Source organism: Mycteria americana, chromosome 1 (assembly GCF_035582795.1).
Source record: "Mycteria americana isolate JAX WOST 10 ecotype Jacksonville Zoo and Gardens chromosome 1, USCA_MyAme_1.0, whole genome shotgun sequence".
Lineage (NCBI taxonomy): Eukaryota > Metazoa > Chordata > Aves > Ciconiiformes > Ciconiidae > Mycteria > Mycteria americana.
This window is the reverse complement of record NC_134365.1, coordinates 90,957,289-90,982,481: the sequence shown is the minus strand read 5'-3', so window position 1 is coordinate 90,982,481 and position 25,193 is coordinate 90,957,289. Positions and strand designations below refer to the sequence as shown.

Genomic DNA, 25,193 nt, shown 5'->3' with positions numbered 1-25,193 from the left:
ATAACCTGCAAGAGTCACAAGCTACAAGAGGGAGAAGCATATACACATGGTAACAGTTTTATGAGGAGCAGAAAAATCTCACAGTGTATCCAAGTCTCATGACACACTTCTGCCTATCTTCAAAACCACGAGGAATGGATAACCAAAGGCAAAAAGCTGGACTTCATGGACTAATAATCTGGTCTACTGCCAGAGTATTACAGCTGGGCAAAAACACACCAAACCACACTATGACACAATGACATTTTTTTTCCACACAAGCAACCTCTCTACTCATCCCCTCCTCAGACAAGAAAACTGTATTCAAAGGTTCTTCCCTCTTTGATTAGAGCTGAAATGTGTGCAAAAAGTTATGAGGAAGCTGAAATGAAAGCAAAAATAATTCATTAACTGGTCTTTAATATGATTTTAAAGTTGAACGGAAGATGCATCCACAAAGCTTCATGCTGAAGTATTCTTCAGATTAAATAGTAGAAGTTTTTTGAAAGTCTGCTTGTTTCCCTTTCAGCTACTCGGAGTACAAAGTCCCCCACCTCCTCCCTCTTCCACTCTAGTCTTTAATTCCACACGACCTGATCCAGCTTCCTACTGAGAAGTATAATGCTTCCTCCCCACAGAAACACACCAACATCTCCCTAGGGAGTAAATTCAGTCTTACTGGAGTCTATGACAGATCTGTCCAAAATGACCTTGAAAAAAAATAATGCCACTGCAAAGGCGTATATTAAGTAAATATTTATCTAACAAGTTTGAGCAATTTTCCTGTGAGGGGAAATATGAAAAGAAACAAATACCCAAAAATAAAAGACTTAAATGCCCTTTCTTGTTCAAGTGCTGACAGCATATAACATATGAAGACTGCTGAGTGGGAGCACCTTGGCCTGAAGAGTTAAAGCACATCACTGTGTGGAGGCTTTTTAAAATCATGTCCACTTATTTCAATAAATTACTCACTCCAGTTCCAACATGGGAGTTCTGAAGTGAGGTCAGCACAGTGATGACAGCTGTACACCTAGTCACAGAAGACTTACATCAAGCAGACCATGACAAAAGCTCTGTTATTCAGAGAACAACTGAGGGAACAATGAACTAAGTGAGAAGCGGAAGGTCACGACCAAGATGGCTCATAGAACTTGTAAAACCACAGATACTGATGTGCAAAGAAATCTAATACTTAAAAAAAAAAAAGGAAAAAAAAAAAGAAAAAAAAAAAAAAGAAACTGCACTCAACATACATGAGCTTCACTGTAGGGGTTTGGATCTTTGATAGCTGGCAGGTATCTCCGTCTTCCCAGGATGGTCTGCACAAACCCATCTCTCCTGCAGCTCCTCACTGTCTCCCTCAAGAATTTCTGAATCCCTGTGAAAGGAAAGAGAAAGTTTTTCCTAATATAGCTGATGTTCCATGTTGACTTCTCACTGGGGTCACTGAAAGCGGTCTGGGACACCCAAGCTGCACAAAGGTAATTCTTTAAATTTCCTAGACCCTGTCAGTGTACAAGGGCACATGATCATCATTCAGCCTATTTGCAGCTCTGCTGGGAAACCTATTAAGATTTTTGAAGTAGAAGAGAGTGCATAATGTCAGGATATCTGGCTGTGCACAAGGAGGTGGGAAGTCCATTCTGCACAACGCCCAGGCACAGAGGATCATACATGTATTATTGATAATGGAGAGGTCAGGACCTGGACTGGCACTAGAAAGACAAGTAGTAGGAAGGGAGTAAGTTGAAAGCAGAAGTCAGAGCCCTTGATGCCTCAGGCTGCCTGACTTCAGACTGTGTCACTTCAGATTCTAGGATGAAAGAAACTCGCCCACCTGCACTTTGCAAGGGAAGGAGTGAATCCACCATGGGTATTAAAAAGAAACTTAGGTCAAAGAAAGGTGAGACAGGGAAGAGACCTTTCACTGCAAGTTCAGGTAACAACTGCACTAAAGTGGAAAAAGTTAACTTCAGACAGTTTCTTTCCAAGGTTTACAAAATATAAAACATAAAAGGAGCTATTCAGGATCAAGACTGACAGCATTAGTCATCAGGTATGTAATTTAGCATGTCAGCCTGGCAATACATATAAGTGAAAATTCATAAGAAGTGAAGTTACAACATAAGGTACATTGCGGAGTTTGTATGTATGCACGTGTACCAAGAGGGAGGAAGCAGGAAATCATTTCTAATGGTCATGAAGGAGACACTATCCAGAAATTACTGGAAACTAAACAGACTCTTAACAGGACACCATTTCTCAGCATCTGTCTCCTAAAGAAACAAACCCTGAATTTTCAGGATAATTTTCCAGCTCATTGCCAAGTTTTATGATTAGAGCTAGCTGTCTCTCATCCCATTTGCCCTCCATTCATTTTCTGATTGCAGCTCTACTCTTTCTATAGCTTTCCTAAAAATTAACATGCTGCTTAGAAATGCAACAATGTCTTTCCACAAAATATGGGAGAGCTGCTCTGAGCACCTGGATAAAAATGTAAGGGTTATATGCAAAACAGTTTAAAACTCAATGAAAGCAGAAGACAAGAACAGAAGACAGAAATGGTTGTATTTAAAAATTATAAGAAGTGCGATCTAAAGTTGTATTGCATATCTTTTAAAACTATGTGTTTTAATAAGGAAAAGAGTGTTTCTTATTCAGAAAGTTAAGAGCTTTAAAATTAATCCCCAGGGCTTATTAATTAAAAAAACCAACAAAATAATTAATGTAATAAGGAAAAAACAAGGTACTAAAGATGAATAAAAACAGAGCATAGAGTAAAACATTATGGAGTATCAAACTGCTGTGTTCATGCACTGGACTTTTTCAAAATGAAAAGCTTTTTCAAAAGAGATAGGAGTAGTAGAGGGCTGAGACAAATTTATGATTTGAAGAGACATGGAGAGAAAGGATTAAAAACAACCACCACCACCACCACACAGCTCCCAAACAGCCATATCCGAACCTGTGTATCTTGATTTGAAGGATTCAATGTAATTGGCAGCTTCGTTTTCATCAATCCCCATCTGCTCACCTAAAGATTTTGCTCCTATTCCATAGATGATTCCATAGCAAATCTGCCAGAGGACAGTGTGAAGAACAACAACCATATGGTGAGTCATGCAGAGAAAGCAGAGCCAGAACAAAATGTGATTCACTGGACAACAAGTGTATAGGAACAAGGGTGAGCATTCAAGAAGGGAGACTACCTCTGAGTCCAAGCCATTCATGCTGCTTTTCTCCACCCTCATCGCCCAAACCCCAACAGCTCCAGTTGAAACTTACCGAGAGTGGGAAGACATACAAAGTAACTACTGAACAATCACTGCCGAACCCAAACCAATAACCATACTATTGTGACTCCCTGATGTATTGAACACTGAACCTTCCTGCCCAGAAAGCTGCTGCTGGGGTTTTTTTCCCCGAAAAATTACCTGTTTAGCTTGTTGCCTGGTCCTATCTCCAACAGCTCCAGGATCAATCATTTTCCATTCTGCTGCAATGCTCTTAAAGACATCAGTACCCCCATTCAAGGCTTGAATAAGTCGACAGTCGCAAGACAAATGAGCAAGGATCCTCAGTTCAAGCTGAGAGTAATCAGCAGCCAAGATTAAGCCACCTGAAGTCAACAAGGTAGCAGAAATCATTACTTCATAAATTATTCCAACAACATTTCAACCAACACTCCAGCAAGAAGGACTAAAGCTGTCCTTGCACCTTCTGCTCTGAAAGTTTTCCACAGCCATTTCTATGCAACCTCAGTCTCCCTTTTCTTGTGAATACCTTTAGGGGTTGGCTTCTGCCACTGCTGAATGTTGTGCCAATAAACAGTAGAAATTAAATCCGACAAATTCTTTCCTGTTTCCCCAATGCCCAAGTCTGCTTGCTTTCCACACAGCCCCTACGTCTAGAATCCATCAAAACACACAGACAAGTATCTGTCCAGGTGTCTGTGTAAAAGTCTAGCACCTGATAGGAATGACCGGCACAGAGATCAGACCAGCAGACTTGTACTGAGCCAGAAGGCAACGTGAGGCAGGCAATGTGAGAACTGACATTTGGATAGAAATAACACTAGATAGAGTGCAATTTGTGTATTAAGAGCTGCTTAAGTATAGCTCTTTAAAAAAATATGTATTCTTAAAGAGGAAATGAAGATGTGAACACTTGAATTATAACATTTGAATACTTTCCCCAGTTGAAACGCTCTCCTTTACAGTCTTATGAATAATTTTGAGGGCATGCTAACTACTGCATTAGTTTTCCAAGTAGGCCGCTCCATCAGGTATATACTGTCATCAATTTGTAACTCTTCATTAGATCTAGGATTTTTTTGTTAACTATATTCTTAACAATTAGCTGGCACAGAGCAGGATCAGGACATTACCTGGGAAGGGAACAAAGGCATGCCTCATGCTAACAGAAAACGGTATTCCTCTTTCTTTGGATCTGTCTTCAGCCTGAACCTTTAGGCCATTAGGCAAAATACTGGCACGTTTTCTACATCTATGGAGACAAAGAATGACTGTTCTTCACTAATTTCTAAAACACTTAAAGATGCATAATCATTTTTGCCACAAAGAATCGGTGAAAACAAGTGAGACAGTAGCCTCTATTCCACTCTTCTGGACAATCCATACCTAAATTTGACCATGGGGAAACTGGACAGAGGCCATATGTACATCTGAAGGGATTTACTGACTCTGAACAGATTTAGGGATAAATCTTCCTAGTACATTCAGGGTTTGGTCCAGAAATTGGATAATTCCACTCCAAAACAGGTAAGATGAAAGGCCCCAGATCCGTGATGGGGGCATTCCAGAAAGATAGCAAAGGAGTCCTACAGGGATCCTAAAAATTCAACATCCCACCTTGAATGCCAAGTCTTCTCTCAACATCATTCTCATATACAGATTGCCTACACCAGACCATACCTAGTAGAGACAGAAAAGATTTCCCCCACATCAGCCTCATGACTGCGCGCACACACACACACACACAAGTAAGCCTGTAAAAGCGGAGCAGAAGTTGCAGAAGACGTGCTTATAAAACACTGCATGTTTCCTCTCTACAGATTGAGCAAAAAATTGCCTCAAAGCAACCAGATTTTCTTTTTCCAGAAGGCCAGAAGTTTAGAGTGGCACCAGGTGCTCTGCAACCTCTCAGGGCTTGCTTAGCTCTCCTGTCCCACCAAGTCACTTGTAGCTGCAGATGGAATAGTATTCATCAGTGCACCCACTGAACAGCGCACAGCTGTGAGACCATTCACACCTCCTACTCCCATCAGCACCAGTCTACCAGCCAGCCCATTGGATTCTTGCTGGATGTACAGTCAAAGGCCTTTACAAGCCCTCAATGTCTGGTTCAGGGATCTAAGCAATTTCTTTATCAGAATGAAAAGGTATCTCTGAGATCAAGGCTAGTTTCTGCAAAGCAAAGCATGGAAAAGACATCATGCTCTCTTCCCTTGTGCATTCCCTTTTCCTTCTTGTACCTTGTCATTTCAGGGATGGTAGGGATCAAGGAGATGAAAGATAGCACAAAAATCACAGAAATAAATTTTCAAAAGAAATAAAGGTGAGGGACAACATATGGGAACTGTAGAGAATCACACTGTCCAGCAGAAGTTCCCAGTTTAGCTGAATGAGGAAGGGCTTTATACCATGATCTAATTTAGCTACACTACTTTGGTCAGAAGCTTCTTACAACAAGAGTAGTAATAGTAATTACTAAGATAAAAGACAGTTTGGACCAAAGTTTGGAAGGCCTATCAGACTTAGGCTGCATGAGAGCTTCTTTTGTGCCAACAGTCATTTCTGTGCCTTTAGGATTGCCCATCTACCTAACACAGTGGCTGCTTAACTAAGGAATGTAGTCTCAAAAGTCAGTCTGAGAAACTGACCTCTTTCAACATACAGCATGCACTCTTTGATGGGCTGCTTCTCTACAGGGAAGACTCTTAAGAACCCAGCCCACTCTCCAACTGTCTTGCAAAGCTGCTGCAAGCCTGAGCACTACCAGAGCCATTTCTAGAACAACATTTCTGCCTCCATGGCTAGGCCTGGTTCTTTTCCTGAAGAGAGATGGACAAGATCCTGCTACTTCTGGGCTCCTTTCCATGACCTACTCAAGGCACAAGGATGTTAGACACATGGTGGTAGGAAAAGACAGATAGAAGGGCCAAAAAATTTCTGAAAGTTCTTGCTATGGGAAAAAAGATGATAAAAGTCACTCAGGTGACACATGTGGGACAAGAACCTGAATGGAAAGAAAAACTGAAAGGACAGAAAACCATCACCAAGTATGAAGCCCCAAAGCTCACAAGCTAGCTGCTAAAAGATCCACCTTGATATTTCACTAGACTTCCATGCAACTGTTTAGGCATTGGCATCTAACGCTGTCAAAATAGGGTGTTTGGTTAACAGAAACCAGATTTAGAAATCTTTTTCTGCTACCTGGTAGCTTTTGCAGGACCATTATCACAAATGAAATTATTAACAAAAAATATTAACAAAAAAAAAAAAAAATGTTCATCCATGTTCCCTTACACAGGGAGCTGCACAGCACAAAACAGATGAACTTTCTTCTACTTCTTCCACAACATCCTATCCTCTTTCAGAGCAGCTCATAGAAAGTCAAACCAGATCCTAACTTCAGTTTAGTTACTTTTCACACTCAGGCTTTTCATCCAACAGTTGGGAGCACAACGTTAATCTCACTGTAGCATTTCAGAAAGAATTCCAAAAAGCAAGTGACTACATGGAGCCAGATGCTGTTCGTATTATTAGGTCTTTCATATGTCACTGACTTTAAGGTATTTATTCCCCTGAAACTGTAAGAGAAACAGTGAGTAACAAGTCACACTGACATGACAGCAGCCACAGGTGAAGTCAGAAAAGAGAAATTTGACAACTCAACCACATTAAGATCAGAAGAGTAGGCAGAAGCTTTGCAAGATCCTCCTACCTGCCCCCAGAAATGGCACGAGAATTAACATTTCCATGGGCTTGGGAGGGTGGGCTTTCTTCAACCACAGTTGGCATTTCAATCTCAAAATCTCTTGGCACGTTCTGGATATTTGGCTCGGTGAAGATTATTCGACCTGAGAAGGAAGGCAAGGCAGAACTAAGTCAGGGTCCAAAAGGAGTCTCTCTAAACTTAACGCAGCTGAACACACATCTGCATCTCCAAAAAACAAGGGGCAGGAGGGCGGGACAGGACATGACCACTGAGAAAACTGAAGAAAAGGAAAAATAATTTGGGTTGAATGGGCTTGAGATGGTTTCCCTGCAGCATTTCTATATCACTCCCAAATCCAGAACCTATTTTGGGGTCAGACATTTACATGCTAATATGCGCAATAAATTAGTAATACTGTTTGGTGAACCCAAAAGCTATTTTAATACATCTAGACTTTTAGGGCAGATTCATGTGAAATAGGTATTTCAGTATTTTCATTTGGTCGAAGTAGAGCACAGTCTTGATCTCCTATCTTTTCCCCATAGAAAAGCTGCCCCCACACATACCCAAAAAGACAAAAAAAATAAGTAAGAAGTGAGGATTTTGCATGCATTTCTTTACCTGTAGCTGTGTGAGTCTGTGACACTGGATATATCCTTTCCATTCCCAGTGCGGAATTCAATCGTTTTTCCCTCTGTAGTGGAAACACCACTTTAGTAATGGCATTGTTGATCCTCCTCCATTCCAGTATCAGCCCTGGCAATGGGTGAAGTGTCTTTAATTTCTCCAAAACATCCTTGTGGGGAGAAAAGGGCACAACTATAATTAACTGCCTTAAAAGATTCATAAATAAAGTTTTTGCAGTTCTGCAGGAAAAAGTGACTCCTTCACCCACAGAGCTTCTAGTGTCACTACCTTAAAATTAAACAGATATCCCCTCCACTTATACCACCTGCACCTGGGTAATCAAAGCACCATGAGACATAGCTGCAGTTTTATTACACACAAGAAGGCAATCACTTCTCTTTGGACTTTTGTATCCTCATCACCACTCTTCGTCTGCACCAATGAATAAATCACCTGAAATGATCAAATAAAGCATCACTTGCCATAGCTCCCCGACATTGTCTCCTCTTGCCCAGCATTACTGCTCCTCCTCCATCTTCCTGCATATTTTTCTCCCTGCTCTCTCCTATCCATACACTAGGAACACATAAAATGAAGCCTTTGACCATGCTCCTTGAAAGACAAAGCTGATCACTACAAATCAAATCCTTTCAGTTAAACTAGAAATATGAAGGGACAAACAAGAATTTCAAAAGACAGTGGCATGCAAACATTTCTCAAAATAACGTTTTTTGTATGCAGCAGGCAGCTGCAGCCTCATCCCTCCACATCACAAAAGGAGGAAATCCTCACTTTCTTTCTTGCTCTCCCTGCTCTGCCACCACCACCACACTCACTTCTTCACTGCCACTTGAGTTCCAGAAATCAATACTTGTCTTCCAAGCACTGACTATACTGAACAAGGGGAAACTAAGAAAACAACACAGATTAATGAGTCCTGAAAACAAGGAACATATATATCTGCTAAAATCACTTGTCTGGCAAGAGCACCCATTAGCCTGCAGCAGTTGGTATTAATGCAGCTCCACAATATTTATCAACTGGCAAGCATGTCAATAGCCTTCACATTATATACAAGCTTTTGATATACTAAATTTGATAAGCTATCAGATCAGCCATTCTGAAGACAAATTCTCTGAAGCACAAAATACAGATATGGTAGTACCAGACAGAAAATATTGTATTTAATCTCCATGGCATTTAAGTATCTTTCAAGCTGATGTTGAAAAATTCTTCTACTATTGGCTTTACAAAATTATTGTGCTATTTTGGTCTTACATGTGGTTTGGGAAATCAAATTCTGCCTGATTTATTCTCATTGAAGCCTGCTATTTATAGTCATGTCCTCACTACACTCAGGCGTTAGGACAGTAGGAGGACTTAATAACACTGCTAACAGACAAAACAGAATCCAGTATGAATTTCCAGTGGTAACTGGAGGAGCAAAAGGCAGTTAAAATTTACCTGCATTTAAGTCAGCATACCGAACTCCAATGTATCCAAGCAGCAGATGTGTGAAGTAAGAGGGAGTTATTTTTACAGTCATTTTCAGACTAGAACCAGACTTTACTGTACCTTGGTTGTACTGAACTGCTTGCTCAACCTAACCCTCTTTCCTTTAGCAGTTGCTCTTCTCGTGTAACCCAGAGTTTTCTTGTTCCCTTGAACTTTCACATCTCCATTTTGCGGCAACTTCAGCTCCAGGAACAAAACCTGAAAAAGGCCAGCATTTCAAATCAGTTTCTACATGCTACTGCCAGGAGAAAACAAAAAGTGACTGAGCACTTAAACAGCTTGTTCCAACAAAGTATAGTACGAATGCTTCATGTAATTAAAAAGCTGATTAAAGATCTCTGCTATCAAAGTCATCCCTCATTTTAATTAACTACAAAATGCAATCTAAAAATCTCATTTTCTAAACACCGTAAGTTTGAGTTCAGACGTATGTTTTTAGAAAAGGTAATTAACTCCATCCAATAAGTGAGGTTACTGCTGACAGTCAACTGTAATAAAATGTTATGTTAAAATGACTAAAAGTGAGAAGAACATTGGTGAAAAAAAGAAGTGTTAGCACGAAGCAGGCTTCAGAGCAACATGAATAACACAGAAGGAGGTGGTCACAAATACCTTTTATAGACTAGCCAGAATATTAGTTTTTCTTAAAAATTGCCAAGAACTGGAAAATTACATATATGCTTACTTGTTCACAGATACAACACAGCTCTTCACTTTTCATTCAATGTTTCCATGTAGCATTATACACTATTGAACAGCTATTCTGTTTCATTTCCTAGTTGGCAGAAAGGAATAGAAGCTTTTCTCTCACACATTTATGCAGCACAAAAGTTTTACTGACACAAAATTAGAAGGGTAAAGCTCTACTAACCTATACAAGATACTTTACATGATTCCTAACAAAATTTCCACAGGAGAAACAAGCTTCTGTAGTTCAGAGAACAGCATTTCAGAAAAAACTTTCCTTCCCCTTTTCCATGAAGCAGAGTGAAATTGGAGCCGAGCATTATTTCAGGAGTTCTAACTCGGACTAGTGTTACTGAGCAAAACTTCTGCATTTGCAACAAAGGAGGAATATTTCTGTGGAACTTCTTTTAGTGATGGCTGCTTGTGAATTTTGACTACTTCCATATAAAGTATAGCCCCTCAGCAAGAAATTAGTATAGGGAGAAGAAATAAATGGGGAAAAAAAGCATGCACAGCAATTATAATCTCTTCCTACCATTCCATGTAACATTCATACATACATTAAAAAATATATAGTAAAGTTCTTCAGGAATAAAAGTATTGCTAGTTTACATAGAAATCTGTTTCTTAGGCTTTAAAAAAAAAATCAGTTCTACACAGGTTCTTAAAAACAGACAGTAGTTGATTCAAAAGTTTTAAAGGAGTCTTTCCTCCTCTTTCATGCCTCTACAGGGACAAGGGCAACAATGGAACTTATTCAGTACAACTGTTCTTAGACTCAGACTACATGATACCACATCACATCTCGTGTGCAGAATACTGGTATTGCAAAAAAGCTTCTCTAGTCCCACACCATTCATTCAAAATATTCCAAAAGCCATTTAATTGGCAAATCACCTCATGCGCCATGAAAAGCCAAGGCCCTATGCAAACAACACACTTATTTCCACTTGGTTTTTATTTCCAGCATGCTTATTTCCACTTCTACCTTCTTTATTTCTGCCGAAGTTAGCAGAAATCAGAATGATCAGTAACAAGCATGAGACGCACAGCACCTTGCAGGCAGCAAGCTCATAATGAGCGTAAAGACAAATCAACTCTGAGCAGAGTTCAATTTGTGTTTTGTGTTTTCTTCATACACAGTCTGCCCAGGAAGGTTTTTTCTTAAGTCTAAGCTAAAGCCTCTTGAGGGTAACTTCTGAGAAAGTTCTCCTCCTCCCACCCCAACCCTCACATACCTCTGCAATGTCATCGGGGTTGGTCAAGGAGAAGCTATGGCCTGCCAGCTGATACGCCTTGGTCTCAATCTCCCTCAGTTTCGCTTGCATGACTTGTTTCTGGGTTTCACATGCTGTTGTGCTAAAACCAATGCCATTCAGCTCCAGCAGAGCCAAGCAATAATGGGTGGGCATCTCCACTTTAGAAAATACTTCTGTAGTAAGTAAAAACCCCAAGAAAATCTTTTATAACATCAAAAACAGATCAACTACAGATCAACAGATTCATAAAAAAACAACTGGGGAATCCTCAGTTTTTAAAATCCTGAATGTCCTGACACACTGAAATCTTTTAATATATATCTAGTTTAAATACTTTTGTTTCTCGAATATTTCATACTCTGAAATGTTTCATAATAAGAAGTATTTCAGACCTTTTTATGAGAAAAGTATTTAAGAGAATAACAACTTCTGACAATTTTTTTTTCTAAGAAATACACATCTCTTTGTATATCAACATTTTATAAACCATGGACATGCTTAACGTAAAGCTTTCTAACTTGATACGCTTTCATTCCACCACCCACATCTTTTAAAAACGTTCTAAGGTTTAGTTGTCACTATCATAAATAAACTTGTAATAATAGACTTCAGTGAGTCTGGACCTTAATCTTAGGCTTTGAATCCAATTTAGGGGAAACAATCATAAAGCTCACCAATAGGTATGTGCTTTTTGAGGTTGTTTTGTTTGCTTGTTTTCAAAGAGAGACAAGCACTCAGCAAATATTAGTGCAAACATACTGACTGGATCATTCACTATGGGATCACAAAAGTTTCATGGACACAACACGTGGCAAACAATGCTACACGGACAGGCCAAAGAGCAAGAAATCTCCTTCAGAAAACATTTGAGGATTGCTTCTGACAAGGAAATGCAAAAGCTTTAGAAAATGTTCATGAGAAAACACAGACAGACCCACAAGCCCCCTCAGAATGGCCAGGGTACTCACCTGGGAGGTAAAGATCTGCTTGATTCAGAGACTTAAAAGAGACTCTGCTATTGCCTTAACCAATGGAACTGGAGGATATTTGGGGTATAGAAATTATATTTTAATTTAAAATTTAATTTAATTTTTTGACAAAACAGATGTACTTCCAAGGGAAGTTCCCTCTTTTCTTTTAAAAAAATCAGCATTTTGCCACAGAATATACTTAGATAAGAACTTCCAAATCTCCTCTCTTCTCCACTGATCATTCAGCCTGCGGTAACACAGCTCCCTTAACTCTCCATCTTTGCCCCCAAGTGGAGGAGGTCTCTTTACCTGTCAGATTTTCCTTCTGTAATTCAATATGGAGTTGGTTCATGACACTGAAGATAAGCACAGACTCTATTGCTGCTCTGTACCGCCCAGAATGATCTCCGCTGGCACTAAGCCCCAGGCTCTGCACCCCTTGGCTGGTGCCTATCCCTTCCAGTAGAGGTAGCTCGCTGGGGAGAAACTTAGTCACCATGTTGTGAAGCGTAGGTTCCTTAGAGTCAGAATCAAGCAGCCAACATGCAACCTTAAAAAAGGAAGACCTCCATGAGACCTTTTTTCCATTTTAGTCATAATACAATGTAAATATTTAACTGGGAGTTAATGCAAGCTTATAGTACAGATTATTCTTCTTGATTTGGCAGGCAGACTGGAATAATTTGTGGAAAAGTTACATGATTTCAGATAAAACCTTGAAGAGGGCATAAGTCACTGAAAAGCTTTATTCTCCGTCAAAGTTAATTCTGCACATTTGAAAACCTTACCCTCTGTCAACTAAACACATCTCAAAGTGTTGTCCTCAGGTTTTTTCATTTATTAAAACCTAACACAAAGGGGATGAAATATGAAAATCAGGATCAAAATATATTTAATCTGAAAACTGACTTTGTAAAAATCAGAACTTGCTATTGATCTAGAATATTAGTCAAGCTGAGCTCTCCTATTTTTTGCACATCAGCGCTAGTACCAAGAATTCTGCAAGGCAAATTTTATTCTCGGTAAGCCTCATACCTCCCACTGCCTTCAAAGCAATTTTGCTTATAGCTGTATTTCAATTTCTTGTGTCAAAATAGGACAAAACACAGGTTTCTGCATTGTCTCTGCCATGCAAGCAGAAGGTAAAAAACACATGTATATGTAAGGGTGTAAGAATGTGCATGTGCATGATTCATTGCATGACTAAAATGAACAAATATTAGTTATGACTCCATTTAATACGTGGAACAGTGCAGGGAAAGGTTCTACTGCCATCACTCTTTAATTTTATCCTAAAACTATGTATTGGTATGAAAAGCAAAGTTTGTCCTTGTGTTGAACAGCTTAGCTACTTACCTGCAGACTTTAATACTGCGATGATGCTATTCAGCCCATGTGAGATGCAAGCTTTAAAAATCAATACCAGAAATTTCTACGCATTTAGAGCTTTTCCTAAAAAGGACAAGAAGGTGCTTTTACCTCTTTCTAGTGTTTCATTTGAGTTACAAATGGTACCCAAACCTTTTGAAATTACATGTGAATTTTGTTTTGTTTTGAGAAAATAGTGGTAGCAAGGTGGTCCATATGCATAGCAGGTAAATCTTTTGCTTACAAAGCCTTCTGCTCTCAGAATCAATAATCTGACCAGAAGCACTTCTGACATTTTAGTCCCAGGCTCTTTATAGCAACAAAACAAGAGCTCGGTCCTGTCCACTGGGACAGGGGAGAGATTTAAACTCATCTTCCCCACCCAAGCAAGCAGGCATGAAGGATTAACGTGTTAACCTATCACTGAACCTGCTGTTTCTCTTGCAGGCACCATGAATGCACATAGCAAAAGAAGTCTCCTCTAAATAATGTTCTAGATTTCCCACTGGAAGAAAGTTTCACTAAACCCCCTGACAGGTGTGCATATTCAAATCTAAATAACAGAAGAAAGCACCAGAAGGTACTCCTGTCTTTCCACTGTTGTGTTTGAACTAGTAGTTTTACCCAAGCTAAATTTCTTAATCCTGCAAACCTTTGGGTCCTCAAAACTTCCTTCCAAAGAGATGCCACAAGCCATCACCAGAGTCTTGTAATGCTGAATGAAGTTATACATGATGAGTGAGCGCTCCTGTTTGGGCTGCTTCTGCAGGTACAGCTGCAGATGATACAGTCTCTCTGTCACGGATAGGTTTTTGTCCAAAGGTGGCGGTGCCGAACTCATACTGATTTCTAAGGCAGGAAATACAAGCAAAAATCATCTTTTTACCCACTGCATAAGAAAGGCAAGAGAAAAATCTTGACTGCAGTCACCTAAAGCACAAAAACGACAGTTGAACTGTGAACAAATAACAATAAATCTATACCAATATTACATATTTTATCAAACCAAACAAGGCTCCCAAAAGCAATATGCTGTGTCTGTACTACTAAACAAAGGAGAGCCAGGAATCAAACCCTAGCCACAAGCCCACATAGCTCAGATTGGGTTACGTTCAGCATTCAAGAGTCAGATTTATTCTGGAGAGCAAAAATTGGAAAAGGCTGAAAGAGAAAAGCAAGTAAGCTAAACAGAACATGGGAGTAAGCCAACATTTTAGCAATACACATGCTCAGCAGTTCAGTGCTTGAGCCAACTACCTGGCCTTATTATATAGGAGCATAGATGTATCCACAGCAACTTGTTCAAGGGTGTTCAACACTTAAGGCTGCTGAATAATATGGCTAAATCACTCCATCACACAACTGAGCTGGGTTTGGGACACACAAAACACTTCCAAGAACCTATTTGCTGCAGGTACTTTCTTGATATGCAGCATCGTGTAACACAGCACAGTCTGTCCGCTCACTTACCGGTCTGGTCTTGTATCTGCTGCAAAGAAATATAGTAGGCATCTTTTCCACCCCAACATACTGCCAGTCCAACTACCAAGATTTCTTCGCAGCCTTGGACAGGAAATCCATCATCTTTAACTTGCATCTGCTGAGGAGAACTTACTAAAGGAATAATTTTTAAGTTACAATCATACAATGGCATCCATAAATACAGAAGAGTTTGGATCCTGAAAATGTAAATACATACAGTTGAGCCTAAATTTCTTAAAAGTGAATATATATGTCAATTTTTATCTATAGGGAGAAAAATCTTTTCTTTTGGGAAAAAAAAAGGGCAAGAAATGTTTAGAACAGCAAAACTTTCTCTTAACAAAAACAACCACCCATATAGCATCCCTGCAAAACTCTGGCCTTTCCTAGCAATTGCTTCAAGAGTTGAGACAGAAATGTATTCCCTCCTTTCACTCTGAAAAACATTTCACATTTGTCTGTCAAAAACATATTTTGATAGCTAAGAAACTTTGTTGTTGTTGTTATGGCAGTACGACAGCAAAGAATATAACTCTGCTTGATCTTGATATTTTAAAGGAAGAGTATGTCTATACAGCAGCAGCAGCAAACTGCAGCATATGAATACTTCTGTGGAAAAAAAAGAAGCTGTATTGCAACAATCCAGAGACTGATCTGAATTTCACTCATGCATATCTTGAGCCAAATTTACTTTTTGCAAACTCGAAAATATTTAACCCTGGTTCAGAGGCAATCCCGCAAGTAATACTGCTCAGTGGACACCCTGGAACAATCTGTACAGTTTACTGTTAAATATATTATTCATTTTAAGATATACTAAAAGTTGTTTATGACATGGAAAGATACACATGATAAAGGGACTGCACAACACAGATCCATTTCAAATTCGATACACAATGAAACGTTAAGAATATTTAGATCCTCTCACATACAAACAAGCTGCTAACACTTTATGACTATCACCAAAGACCTACCAATGAAATGCTTGACACCAATTCTCCATCCTTTACTACAACTCGGCTCCTTTGCTTTACTGAGACTGACAATATTCAATTAGTATCGGTAATTTTCCTACTTTTTTGCAAACCCTTTCCTTCTCCAATCCTGCTTTAAGCTGAAGATGCCACCCTGCTGTTCACAAAATAACACACCGGAATACGGAACTGACCTTTTTTGAATTTGCTACCAATCGTTGATTTGGGAGAAAAAAGACATTTTGTTCTTTCGCACGCCACTGAGATGGAGAATCTGCTTTTCTCCTTCCATTCTGCAACAAAAGTCTGGAAAAGTGCTTTGTCGCTTGCTACATCAATAATAGTGAAACTTTCAGCACTTAAGGGAACAAGTGGAAAAACATCCTGAGATAGCTGCAGTGAAAAGCCTTGGTCTACAGTGGAATCATCTTTTATCTCATCAGTCTCAATTCGGTCTATACTCCCAAGATTGACCTGGAATGTTTTTACCTGCTGCTCTGCGTTGCCCTCGCTATTCTGCTGTGGCTGAATCAGCTGCCCTTCATTCATGAAGGCGATTTGTCTCTTCCTTGCAGATTTCACAGAGAGAAAAACAGAACTCTCTGGAAAAAGCTCTTTGGGGGGTGTTGGAGGAATAAACCCATTATTACTATCTGGTGGAGGACGGGACGTTCTGTTGCTTTCCTTGAGTGGAACTGTTATGCAGTCTGTTTTCTGAAGATCCAAGTTTTCCGTTTTGTTTTCTCTAACCTTGAAAGAGCCTTTTAAATCCTGGTGAGTGGGCAAAGGCTCTGGCAGACAACAGTCAGATTCAAAAACCAGATCTGGCTCTTGATTAACAATAGGAGCAACTAACTTTCCTTTCAAACAGGAGCTTACTGAAAGTGGTTCAATGCCTGAGGGACTAGGCCATTTGTCTAATACATCCTGCAATCCTGGGCTTAGTTCAAACGAGTGTTCAGTCCACACCACTGGATGGGTTTTCTTGTCTAAAGCTTGCTGGCTTCTCTGGAGCTTTTTACCTTGATCTCCTACTAATTCCTTTGGTCTCAAGTCGTTACAAATCACTGGATTTCTTAATCCTGGCTGACCATGAAATGTAGAAGGAAGATCTTCCAGAAAAGATGGGGAATCTGCATGATCTAAAACTTCGGCTACTAGATCAGAGAATGCTAGAGACACATCATTACGCTGCACAGGATCCTCATGCTCTTTGTGATTGCCAATGACATCAAATTTATTCTCAACAGGTCTTAGGTTCTGCAAAAGACCACCTGGAGGAAGCAAAGCCTCTTGCTTCTCCACAGGGTCCTTTCTGTCAGCTTCTGTGATGTGAACAGCTGAAAGGTCACTGACATTACTGAAGCTATCATCGAACAGCAAGCTATCACTCATATTCAGGCTTGTTTCGGGGACAGGGTGGCATTCTACTTGTACAATGTGCTCCCTACCAAAAGGGGAGGTTGCTTTATTAAGGTCATTAGACACACTCTCCCCTTTCACTGAATTTTGGGTCCGGTAATCTTGTAGAAAACTGTGTAGCTGGGAGTCGGTCACTGAGAAATCGCTTTCTTTAAGGCAAGGTGCAGATTCTATTTCCTTCGGTATGGACTGTAAATTAAGGCCTCCAGACTCCAAAACTTTATTACTGCACTGCTGACCTGTGTTTTTTGTAATGTTATTTGTTGTAGTAAGACTCGATAAGCCCAGTTTCCCGACTGTTGCAGCCAGACTTTCATCAGTAGCATTCTCAGTCCGTGAAGTTCTTAGTTTCTTGGAGATTTCCTGCTGTGGTATTGCTGCCAGCTCTGAACCTTGTATTCCCTGCTGTCCTGTGATTCCAGCTGCTCCCTCCTGTTTTATTATCATCTCAGTCTGAGTATCCAACTGGAAGCTGTCTTCAAAGTCTCCAGAGTCAGAAAACAAATCATAGGATGGACCATTCTGAACATCATCTGCATTGCAAACACCTCTGGATTTTACTAGAGAGTCTTTCAGAAAATCCGTAGGATGACTGTTGGCTTTCGGCAGTGCTCCAGCTTGCAACAATATTCCATTGGGCTTTTCGGTCCCATTTTTGCCACCATTCTGAATCTGAATATGGCAGGATTTATCCTCACCAGGACAAAAATGCACAGGCTTCCATATCCTGCTGCCTCTATGGACACGTCCACTTCCAGAGCAGCTAGCAGTTACATTACAGTGATCTGTGTCTAAAGCCATCTGCTGCTTACCAATCATCACTTCAGCACAGCTAGCATCTGTTTGCATTGTATTAATTTTATTCTGCTTATCATCAGTATTTTCATTTCTCTGCGTCCTAGCACTAGCAGGTATTACTAGACTTTCTACAATATTATGTGTCTCTGCATTGATGCGTGGAGTACCCTGCAATGTAACAGGTGCCTGAAAACATGCTCTCCCCTTAGGCATGCCTTCGTTAGTGGTGGTAGGCTCTGTAAATAATCCTTCCATTTTATCTTTCCTCCCAAGATTAATTTCCCCCATCTGTGCAGAAGTTGAGACTTTATGAGTTACAGACCCTGTTTCCATAAATTCCTTATTATTTTGGTCTGAAAAAAAAATATCTTTAGAGATGGTGGGGTGGAAAGCCAGTGGCTTTTGTACATCTATGTTAAGCATATTTGAATCTTCAAAAAGTGACCTCTGCAGTTTTGAAGCAGTATTTTTGTTCCTAATCCGGTTTAAATGCATGTCCGTACTTTTTATCAATCTAGAGGCTGAAGACTTTGTTCTCAATGTTGGTGTTTTTCTGTGTTCAGTAGGGAGTTCTGGAATTGCTCTCCTGGAATCCATCTTGGTTTTGACCAGAGAAATTCCTTCCACATTTTCATTATCTCTGCACATATTTGGTCGTTTTCTAGCACTGTACACAATATCATCATTGCCTTCTTCTGCTCGAGCCTGTCTCCTGTCTCGGACTTCACACTCAAATCTGAAGTCTTCCATACTACCGCTTAGTCGCCTTTTATATCCCTTTTTAATATTTGATAAGTTTCCAGTCTGAGAACCAAGGCCATTACAATGTTGAACTCTGCACCCTTTTTTGTTTAACACCCTAGAAGACTCAGAAGACTGCTCTCCATTTGATCTACATAGTCTGTCTTCGAGTTCTGACTCACTGCTGGTCATAGAGGATGCATCAGACTCAAGAGAAGACTCTGGGTTCCACTGCACTCCCATCAGTGCCAAATCCTGCTGGAGAAGTCCCCTGGCTTCCTCCACAATGAGGGAAGCTGCTTCTCTTTCAGTTAAGCCTTTCATTCCAGCCATCCAGATGCTGCGCACAGTCCGACGCTCCTCTGCTGATTCTTCATCTTCATCCACAGCCCTACGAACACTATGAAAAAGGTAACAGACAGATGTAAACGTTCATGCAGAAAATAACAAATGACACAAGGAGCTGGCACTATTCAACTCTGCTCCCATTTCAGTTAGCTTCACAGCTTCCTAGCTTCACAGAAGCACTATATCCAAAATACAATGCACTTAATAGGAAATAACCATTTCAGTTTTCTATATGTGAATGCGTGTCGATGAAAGACATTACTAGCTGCATACACCAGAAGCATTCTCAGGTTTCTGTGTCCAAACGTGTACCCCAGATGAGTCCCAGCTCCCTACTAGGGCAAGATCCAGGTCTGAATCAATCCTCCTCCATGCACTGTTTTCCAAAGAAAGGAAACTTCAGGAGCATGAACCAGACAGGTGTCATGGCACAGTCCAACAGGTACTTGATCAAGGAAGCTTGTCATTGCACTAACATGAAAATCACAAGAGAATCTCAAATGCTATACAGTAATAAATCATCAACTCATTTGATCATATGGTGGAGCTGCCCTTTAGAGGCAGCAAAAGGTCTCCAGAAAGCCTTAGCAATTCACCCAGGACTAAACAGTGCATTGAAAAGAGGAACAAGAAGAAAATTTAGGTGTCTCAAACTTATGCTGCAAATAAAAGATGCTTCTATTAATTTCAAAATAATCATGGAATGACTGTGATCAGTGACAGAGACCTACAAGTTATTTCTAACTAACATTTGGCACCAAGTCCCAAAAGGTTGCCATATTTAATTACAGGTTTCATCCTGTAATCCTTAACCTTACAAACAAACTCCTTTACTTGACTTCTAGACTTACTGATTTCTCACCTTTTGAATGGTATTGAATTCTTCAGAGCAGTTGCCACATCATCAGGACTGGCTTTAGCAAGATCAGCCATTGTGACAAAGCCAGCATTGTAAAGCATCCTAGCACGCTGTGCATTCAGCAGAGACACTCGTACCAGGTCACAAAGTTCCCTATGAACCCCAAAAGTGAGGCGGCTCTGGAACTGAGAGAGCAACAGCTCCATGTTGTGCCAGCCCAGTCGATTACAGAAAACTGTTACCATTCCTGGAACACAGAAGTTACATCAGTGTCTTAATTCCAGCTCCAGTTCTACTAAGCTGGATCCATTTTCCCCCCCTCATCTGAACAGGCATTCACTTTACATTTCTCACCTTCCCGTTACTTACAGAAACTCACTCATGTTTATTTTAACTATGATTAGGAGCTGGTCTCGCAGAACTCAATCTACAATTAACTAGTTTATCAGCAAGGTAGAAATTCTGAATGACAACTGCTTTTCTGAAGACACTAATCTTGAAAGTGTGAAGCACATGCATATCCTGTAACAGGATTCTATGAACCAAACACACTGAAGAAAAGAAGACAGAAAAAATAGTGATGAGAGGCACTAAGAGAAGCCACAGATCTTTGAGGAAAGCCGGCACTGATGTCCATAAGATCAGAACTTGGCCTGCAGAACTTCAGTTACTGAGTATACCATAGGAGGTAGCAAAGCCTGTGATAAAGGTTACAACTGCAGTCCCCAGCACATGAGAGGAGGAAAAGAGCAGGGAAAAGAAAGTTTATTACTCACACATTGCATCTACAGAATATGAAAATAATGAAAGACATGGCATGCCTCACTATTTTTATACCAATTATAGAATACAACTTTTATCATATCTCTTAACTGTATGTCACGTCAACAGTTCATTTTACTTCCCAAATTACTTTTGTTTCTGCACTAATCTACCTGATTGCTGAAAATTATTAACACTGGGAATAGAGAATTATGAAACTGCTACAACAAAAAGTTATTTATACTACCAGAATTAATTTAAACTACTCTGCATCAGTTGGCGTGACCTTTTCATTTTGGGGCTTTGACTCATGCTGCAACCCACGCATAGGGTTTCACAAGTTGAGCTAAAACTGTATTAAAAATTGAGGACCCACTTGTGGAGTAATGGAGGAGTTAGGAAATAGGAAAAAAAAAAAAAATCTCAGTCACATGGTGGGCTGTTACTTCTACTCCTACACAGCCCACTTCAGGAAGTTAAGTTAAAGGTGATAGCTATCTAACCTCTTGTTATCTGGTGATAAATGACCCAGAAACTACTCACTCTGTTTTGAAAACTATAAATTTATACTTTCTGGCCAATTAACTCTGCAACCAGGAGAAAGCCATACTAAGTCTGAGAGACCCCAAACTTCACCCATGCTGAAAGGTACTCTTTCCTGATAGAGCAAAGCTTCAGAATGGACTTGTAACTAATTTCCATACTTAGTATTGAATGAACTATATTCCTGCACAGTACACAGATGATTTCCACAGACCTCAGCATGCTACAGCACTGCTTGATTCCACTCAGCTGGCCCCCTTCCCACAGCACACTCTGTGGTTCCATCTCAAAGCAAGGGCAACCACAGATTAAGCTATAAAGCTGGAATTGGTTTTACAAGACTGATTGCTGTTAGTACAACACTGTGGCTATCTTATCTTATCTTTCTTTGCTATCTGGAAGCAAAGAAAACAGACTAGCCTAAGAATCCTGAGGGTTTTTTGCCCAGACAACTCACCTGCATAGGTGGCAGCAGACTGCTGCAAGGATTGAAGCTGTCCACGACTACAGCCATATTTCTCGGTCATATCCTTTAAGGGAACCTCACTGATTAAATCCACAAGGGCAAGACTGGTGAAAAACCTGTAGAAAAAATACACATGGAAATAAAATCATCATCGAGGGCACATTAGTGTAAATGGCAAAATGCACTGTGATAGCATAGGACAGAATGGTACTATAGCACAGCACACAAAAGAAACAGGGAAGATGGCTTCCAAAAACATCAGCACAAATATCTTGTGCCAGCAGTGTTCTCAGTCCAGAGCAGACCAGGTCCAGGTTCTCTGAGCTATCAGCTCACTCAGCAAGAGAGCCAGTTCCTGAAAACAGACACAGAGCCTGTTCCTTCCACATGTTATAGCCTCTAGTCTTTGCACATTCATACCCATTTGTGACTACCTTTTGTGGATGGCCATTTGTCTATGCTGTTTCTCTGTTTTAGCTATGATTTTGCCCTTTACAGAACGAGCCAGAAAGCCTTCTTCAATCCCCACCAGCTCGGCCACACGTTTCATTGAGGCAGGCAGCTTCTCCCATAGGCAGAAAAACTGGTACCAGTCAATTGTGGTCCACTCCTCATACACTGGGGTGACCTAAAGAAAATAAGACAATGCAAAAACTATTTCAGAGAAACAAACAGAACAGAGCTCTGGGCAAACAAAAGTACAACCTAGGGAATGTGGTTAGAGCATCCTACGCACTACTCTGAGGCACTGAGTCATAACCATGTATCCTAAAGAAAGCAGAAGCTCTTCTAACCTAGTTTTTTTAATATTTGTACTGATGAGATCTGACTCCTACAGGTACTCTAATGATGAAACAATTTGGAATCTTTGTCAGGTTGCTCCCTAAATCCAAGCCACTAGAAGATTTTTAAGCTGCATCTTTATTCTCCTTTAACAAAACTAAACTTTATTCTTTTTTTAATAAAACTGACAGATATCTATCAGCCTCTTAAAACCACTAGCAACCACACTAACCACTGCCACAGCACCTGATAAAGCAGGATGGAACATAGGCTTTGCCAGAACTCACTGAAGCTTTCATTTACCTGGAGTACAAGAAATCTCAGCTTTTATTAACACTAACAAAAAAGCCATCCAGAGCATTCACACACTTTTAGACAAAAAACCAATTCTATTATCGCTCAGTCAGCACAGAGTCAGTTTCAGTATAAGGAGACAAAATGTCTTCATATCTGTATCGATATACTGCAAGATTAATTATTTTGAAATAACTAACAGTTGTTGGGGAGCATTTAACGTAACGCAGAATACCAGATGCCTACGTAGTTTTAAATCACCCATGCCCCCTTCATCTGCTGAGAAGAACAAGAGTTATTAAGGTGGGGGATTGTTTTTTGTTGTTTGTTGGGTTTTTGTTGTTTTTTTTTTCTTTAAAGAAAACTCTTTTCCTAGCCTACAAATATTTATTTGTTTTAATCAACTTTCCTAAAATACAAGGTCTTGGAATTCAGTCTCATATTTGTACAGGTAAAAGATTCAAGCCTAAGATTATTAAAAAGCATTATAGCAGATAATTTCCCTGTAGCCCATAAGGAACACATGGAGAACAATTATTTAAAAAAAAAAAAAAGCCACCAAAACGAAACAAACCTTTGGCCTTGAAAATGAACAGACTTTCTTGCAAGAAAGTGTTTTAGGTTAGCTTAACGGAAGAGGATGTCAAGAACATTTTGTTCAACAGTGTATTTGATTTAAAACAACATTAGACAAGCTGCTGCAATTAAAAAGTACAGGGTAAAAAAATATATTGCAATCGCTGTCTCTATCCCAGAACATGAACAAAATTCATCCTTTTTTTTTTTTTCTATTTTGGAGATGCAAACAGGGAAAAAAATTCACTTGTGCATGACACAATATAGCCCACTTTGCCTAGTAGAAATAGAACAAAATATAATGTGGTCCTCTAAAACAGAGATATGAGTACATATGGGACACTAGTAGATTTAAAAAAAAAAAATCTATCAGTATTAGTATCAATAATCAATATTATCAATATTGGTAATCAATTATCAATAACTAGGTTAATGAACACAGCAAGCAGAGACAGGCACCCTCAATCTCTTGCCTCCCAAAGTCCCCTAGCTCAACAACTCCTGTAACAAGCATATTCTCCTTGGAGTGAACTTTTTTTTCAGGCATGATGCCCAAATTTGGCCTTTGATTTATCAGTCTGGTAAAGAGAATACAGTTTATACTTAAGGAGGCTAAAGACGACTGTCATATTTTGGATGATGATTGCGTGATGGGCTTCTGGCAGCTGTGAATCCTAAGATGTTCACTGCAACTCCATCTTGTTTCCTCACTAATCTTCACAGGTTCATGGCTTCCTCTCCAAAGGTCTTAAATAGCATTGCTTAGCTTTCTAAGTGTACGTGCATAAATCTTGACAAACTTTGGGACACCTTCCCCTCAAAATATTTATCAAGCTCCTTCCTTTAGCCCTGGCAGCATCAGCAGGCAAGTAAACTAAATCAGAGATGAATTTCACTGTTACTGAACCTAAGAAAGGCCCACTCATAGAAAGAAAGCAGAGTAGTTCTCTAAGGCTTTTTGTAGGCAAAATAGATGCTAAAACCCCAAAAATTTTCTGAGGCTCCAAAAGTAATCTGAGATGCAGCCTGCTGATTCCAAACACACAACAAAGCCAGTTTGTTTCATCAACTCCAAGTGTGTCAGAAAAATTACCATTATCCTACACCCAAAACTTACAAAGTTCTGAAATCTTCTGAAGTCAGAAGTGACAAAAATGGTCTTAGATGGACATGCAGCACCTACCTACACAATAGACACTATGGCAACAGACTAGTTCTGAAGAACATTCAATTTAGAAACTTTTCTTTATGAAGCATGAGCTAAGCAAAGCACAAAAAACCCCGTATGTTCATGAAGTCCTCAAGAACTCTGCACTGTGCTTTCTCTCCTTTCCTTAGCTTTGGCAGTACAAAATACAAAACACAGAATGAGGAACCTACCAAATAGACAATATGCAGATCATTCTCCAGAACAAAGCTTTTCATAGCTCGCTGCAGGTCAGCAAAGATTTCCATGGCTTCAGTTGGTGAAAGACAAGAGGAAAGAGTAGCTGAGCCAAGATGTGTTGGATGATAAACCTTTGCTGTTTAAAACAAACAAACGAACAAAAAACACACAGAGAAACATTTAAGTGCAAGTTTATATCTCATATTCAGCTTGTAATGTATTTTATAGATATCAATTCTACTAACTTTTCCCAACTGCTTTTTCAAGAAATAGCATATTTCCCATTCTGAAAACAGGAAAATGGAAACAATGATAGGTTTAGACTTGCCTAAGTCTAAACTAGGCTTTTTCAGAGGTCAGATCACTAGCTTGCATCCCTTTAACTGCTC

General features: G+C 39.8%; 1 protein-coding gene across 2 annotated transcripts in view; it reads right to left on the bottom strand.

The window, feature by feature from the left end:
- POLQ (DNA polymerase theta) overlaps window positions 1-25,193 on the bottom strand; it is a 56,665-nt gene that overhangs the window by 9,176 nt on the left and 22,296 nt on the right. For both annotated transcript variants that reach the window (XM_075512001.1, XM_075512009.1), the window contains 16 exons: window positions 24,798-24,940; window positions 22,199-22,392; window positions 21,756-21,880; window positions 19,997-20,240; window positions 16,020-19,186; window positions 14,840-14,983; window positions 14,022-14,218; window positions 12,311-12,551; window positions 11,010-11,203; window positions 9,145-9,282; window positions 7,564-7,738; window positions 6,949-7,084; window positions 4,370-4,488; window positions 3,417-3,601; window positions 2,948-3,059; window positions 1,236-1,360 (listed from right to left, as the gene is read on the bottom strand). In XM_075512001.1, the coding sequence (XP_075368116.1) occupies window positions 1,236-1,360; window positions 2,948-3,059; window positions 3,417-3,601; window positions 4,370-4,488; window positions 6,949-7,084; window positions 7,564-7,738; window positions 9,145-9,282; window positions 11,010-11,203; window positions 12,311-12,551; window positions 14,022-14,218; window positions 14,840-14,983; window positions 16,020-19,186; window positions 19,997-20,240; window positions 21,756-21,880; window positions 22,199-22,392; window positions 24,798-24,940 (5,639 nt within the window). The remainder of the gene's footprint in view (window positions 1-1,235; window positions 1,361-2,947; window positions 3,060-3,416; window positions 3,602-4,369; window positions 4,489-6,948; window positions 7,085-7,563; window positions 7,739-9,144; window positions 9,283-11,009; window positions 11,204-12,310; window positions 12,552-14,021; window positions 14,219-14,839; window positions 14,984-16,019; window positions 19,187-19,996; window positions 20,241-21,755; window positions 21,881-22,198; window positions 22,393-24,797; window positions 24,941-25,193) is intronic.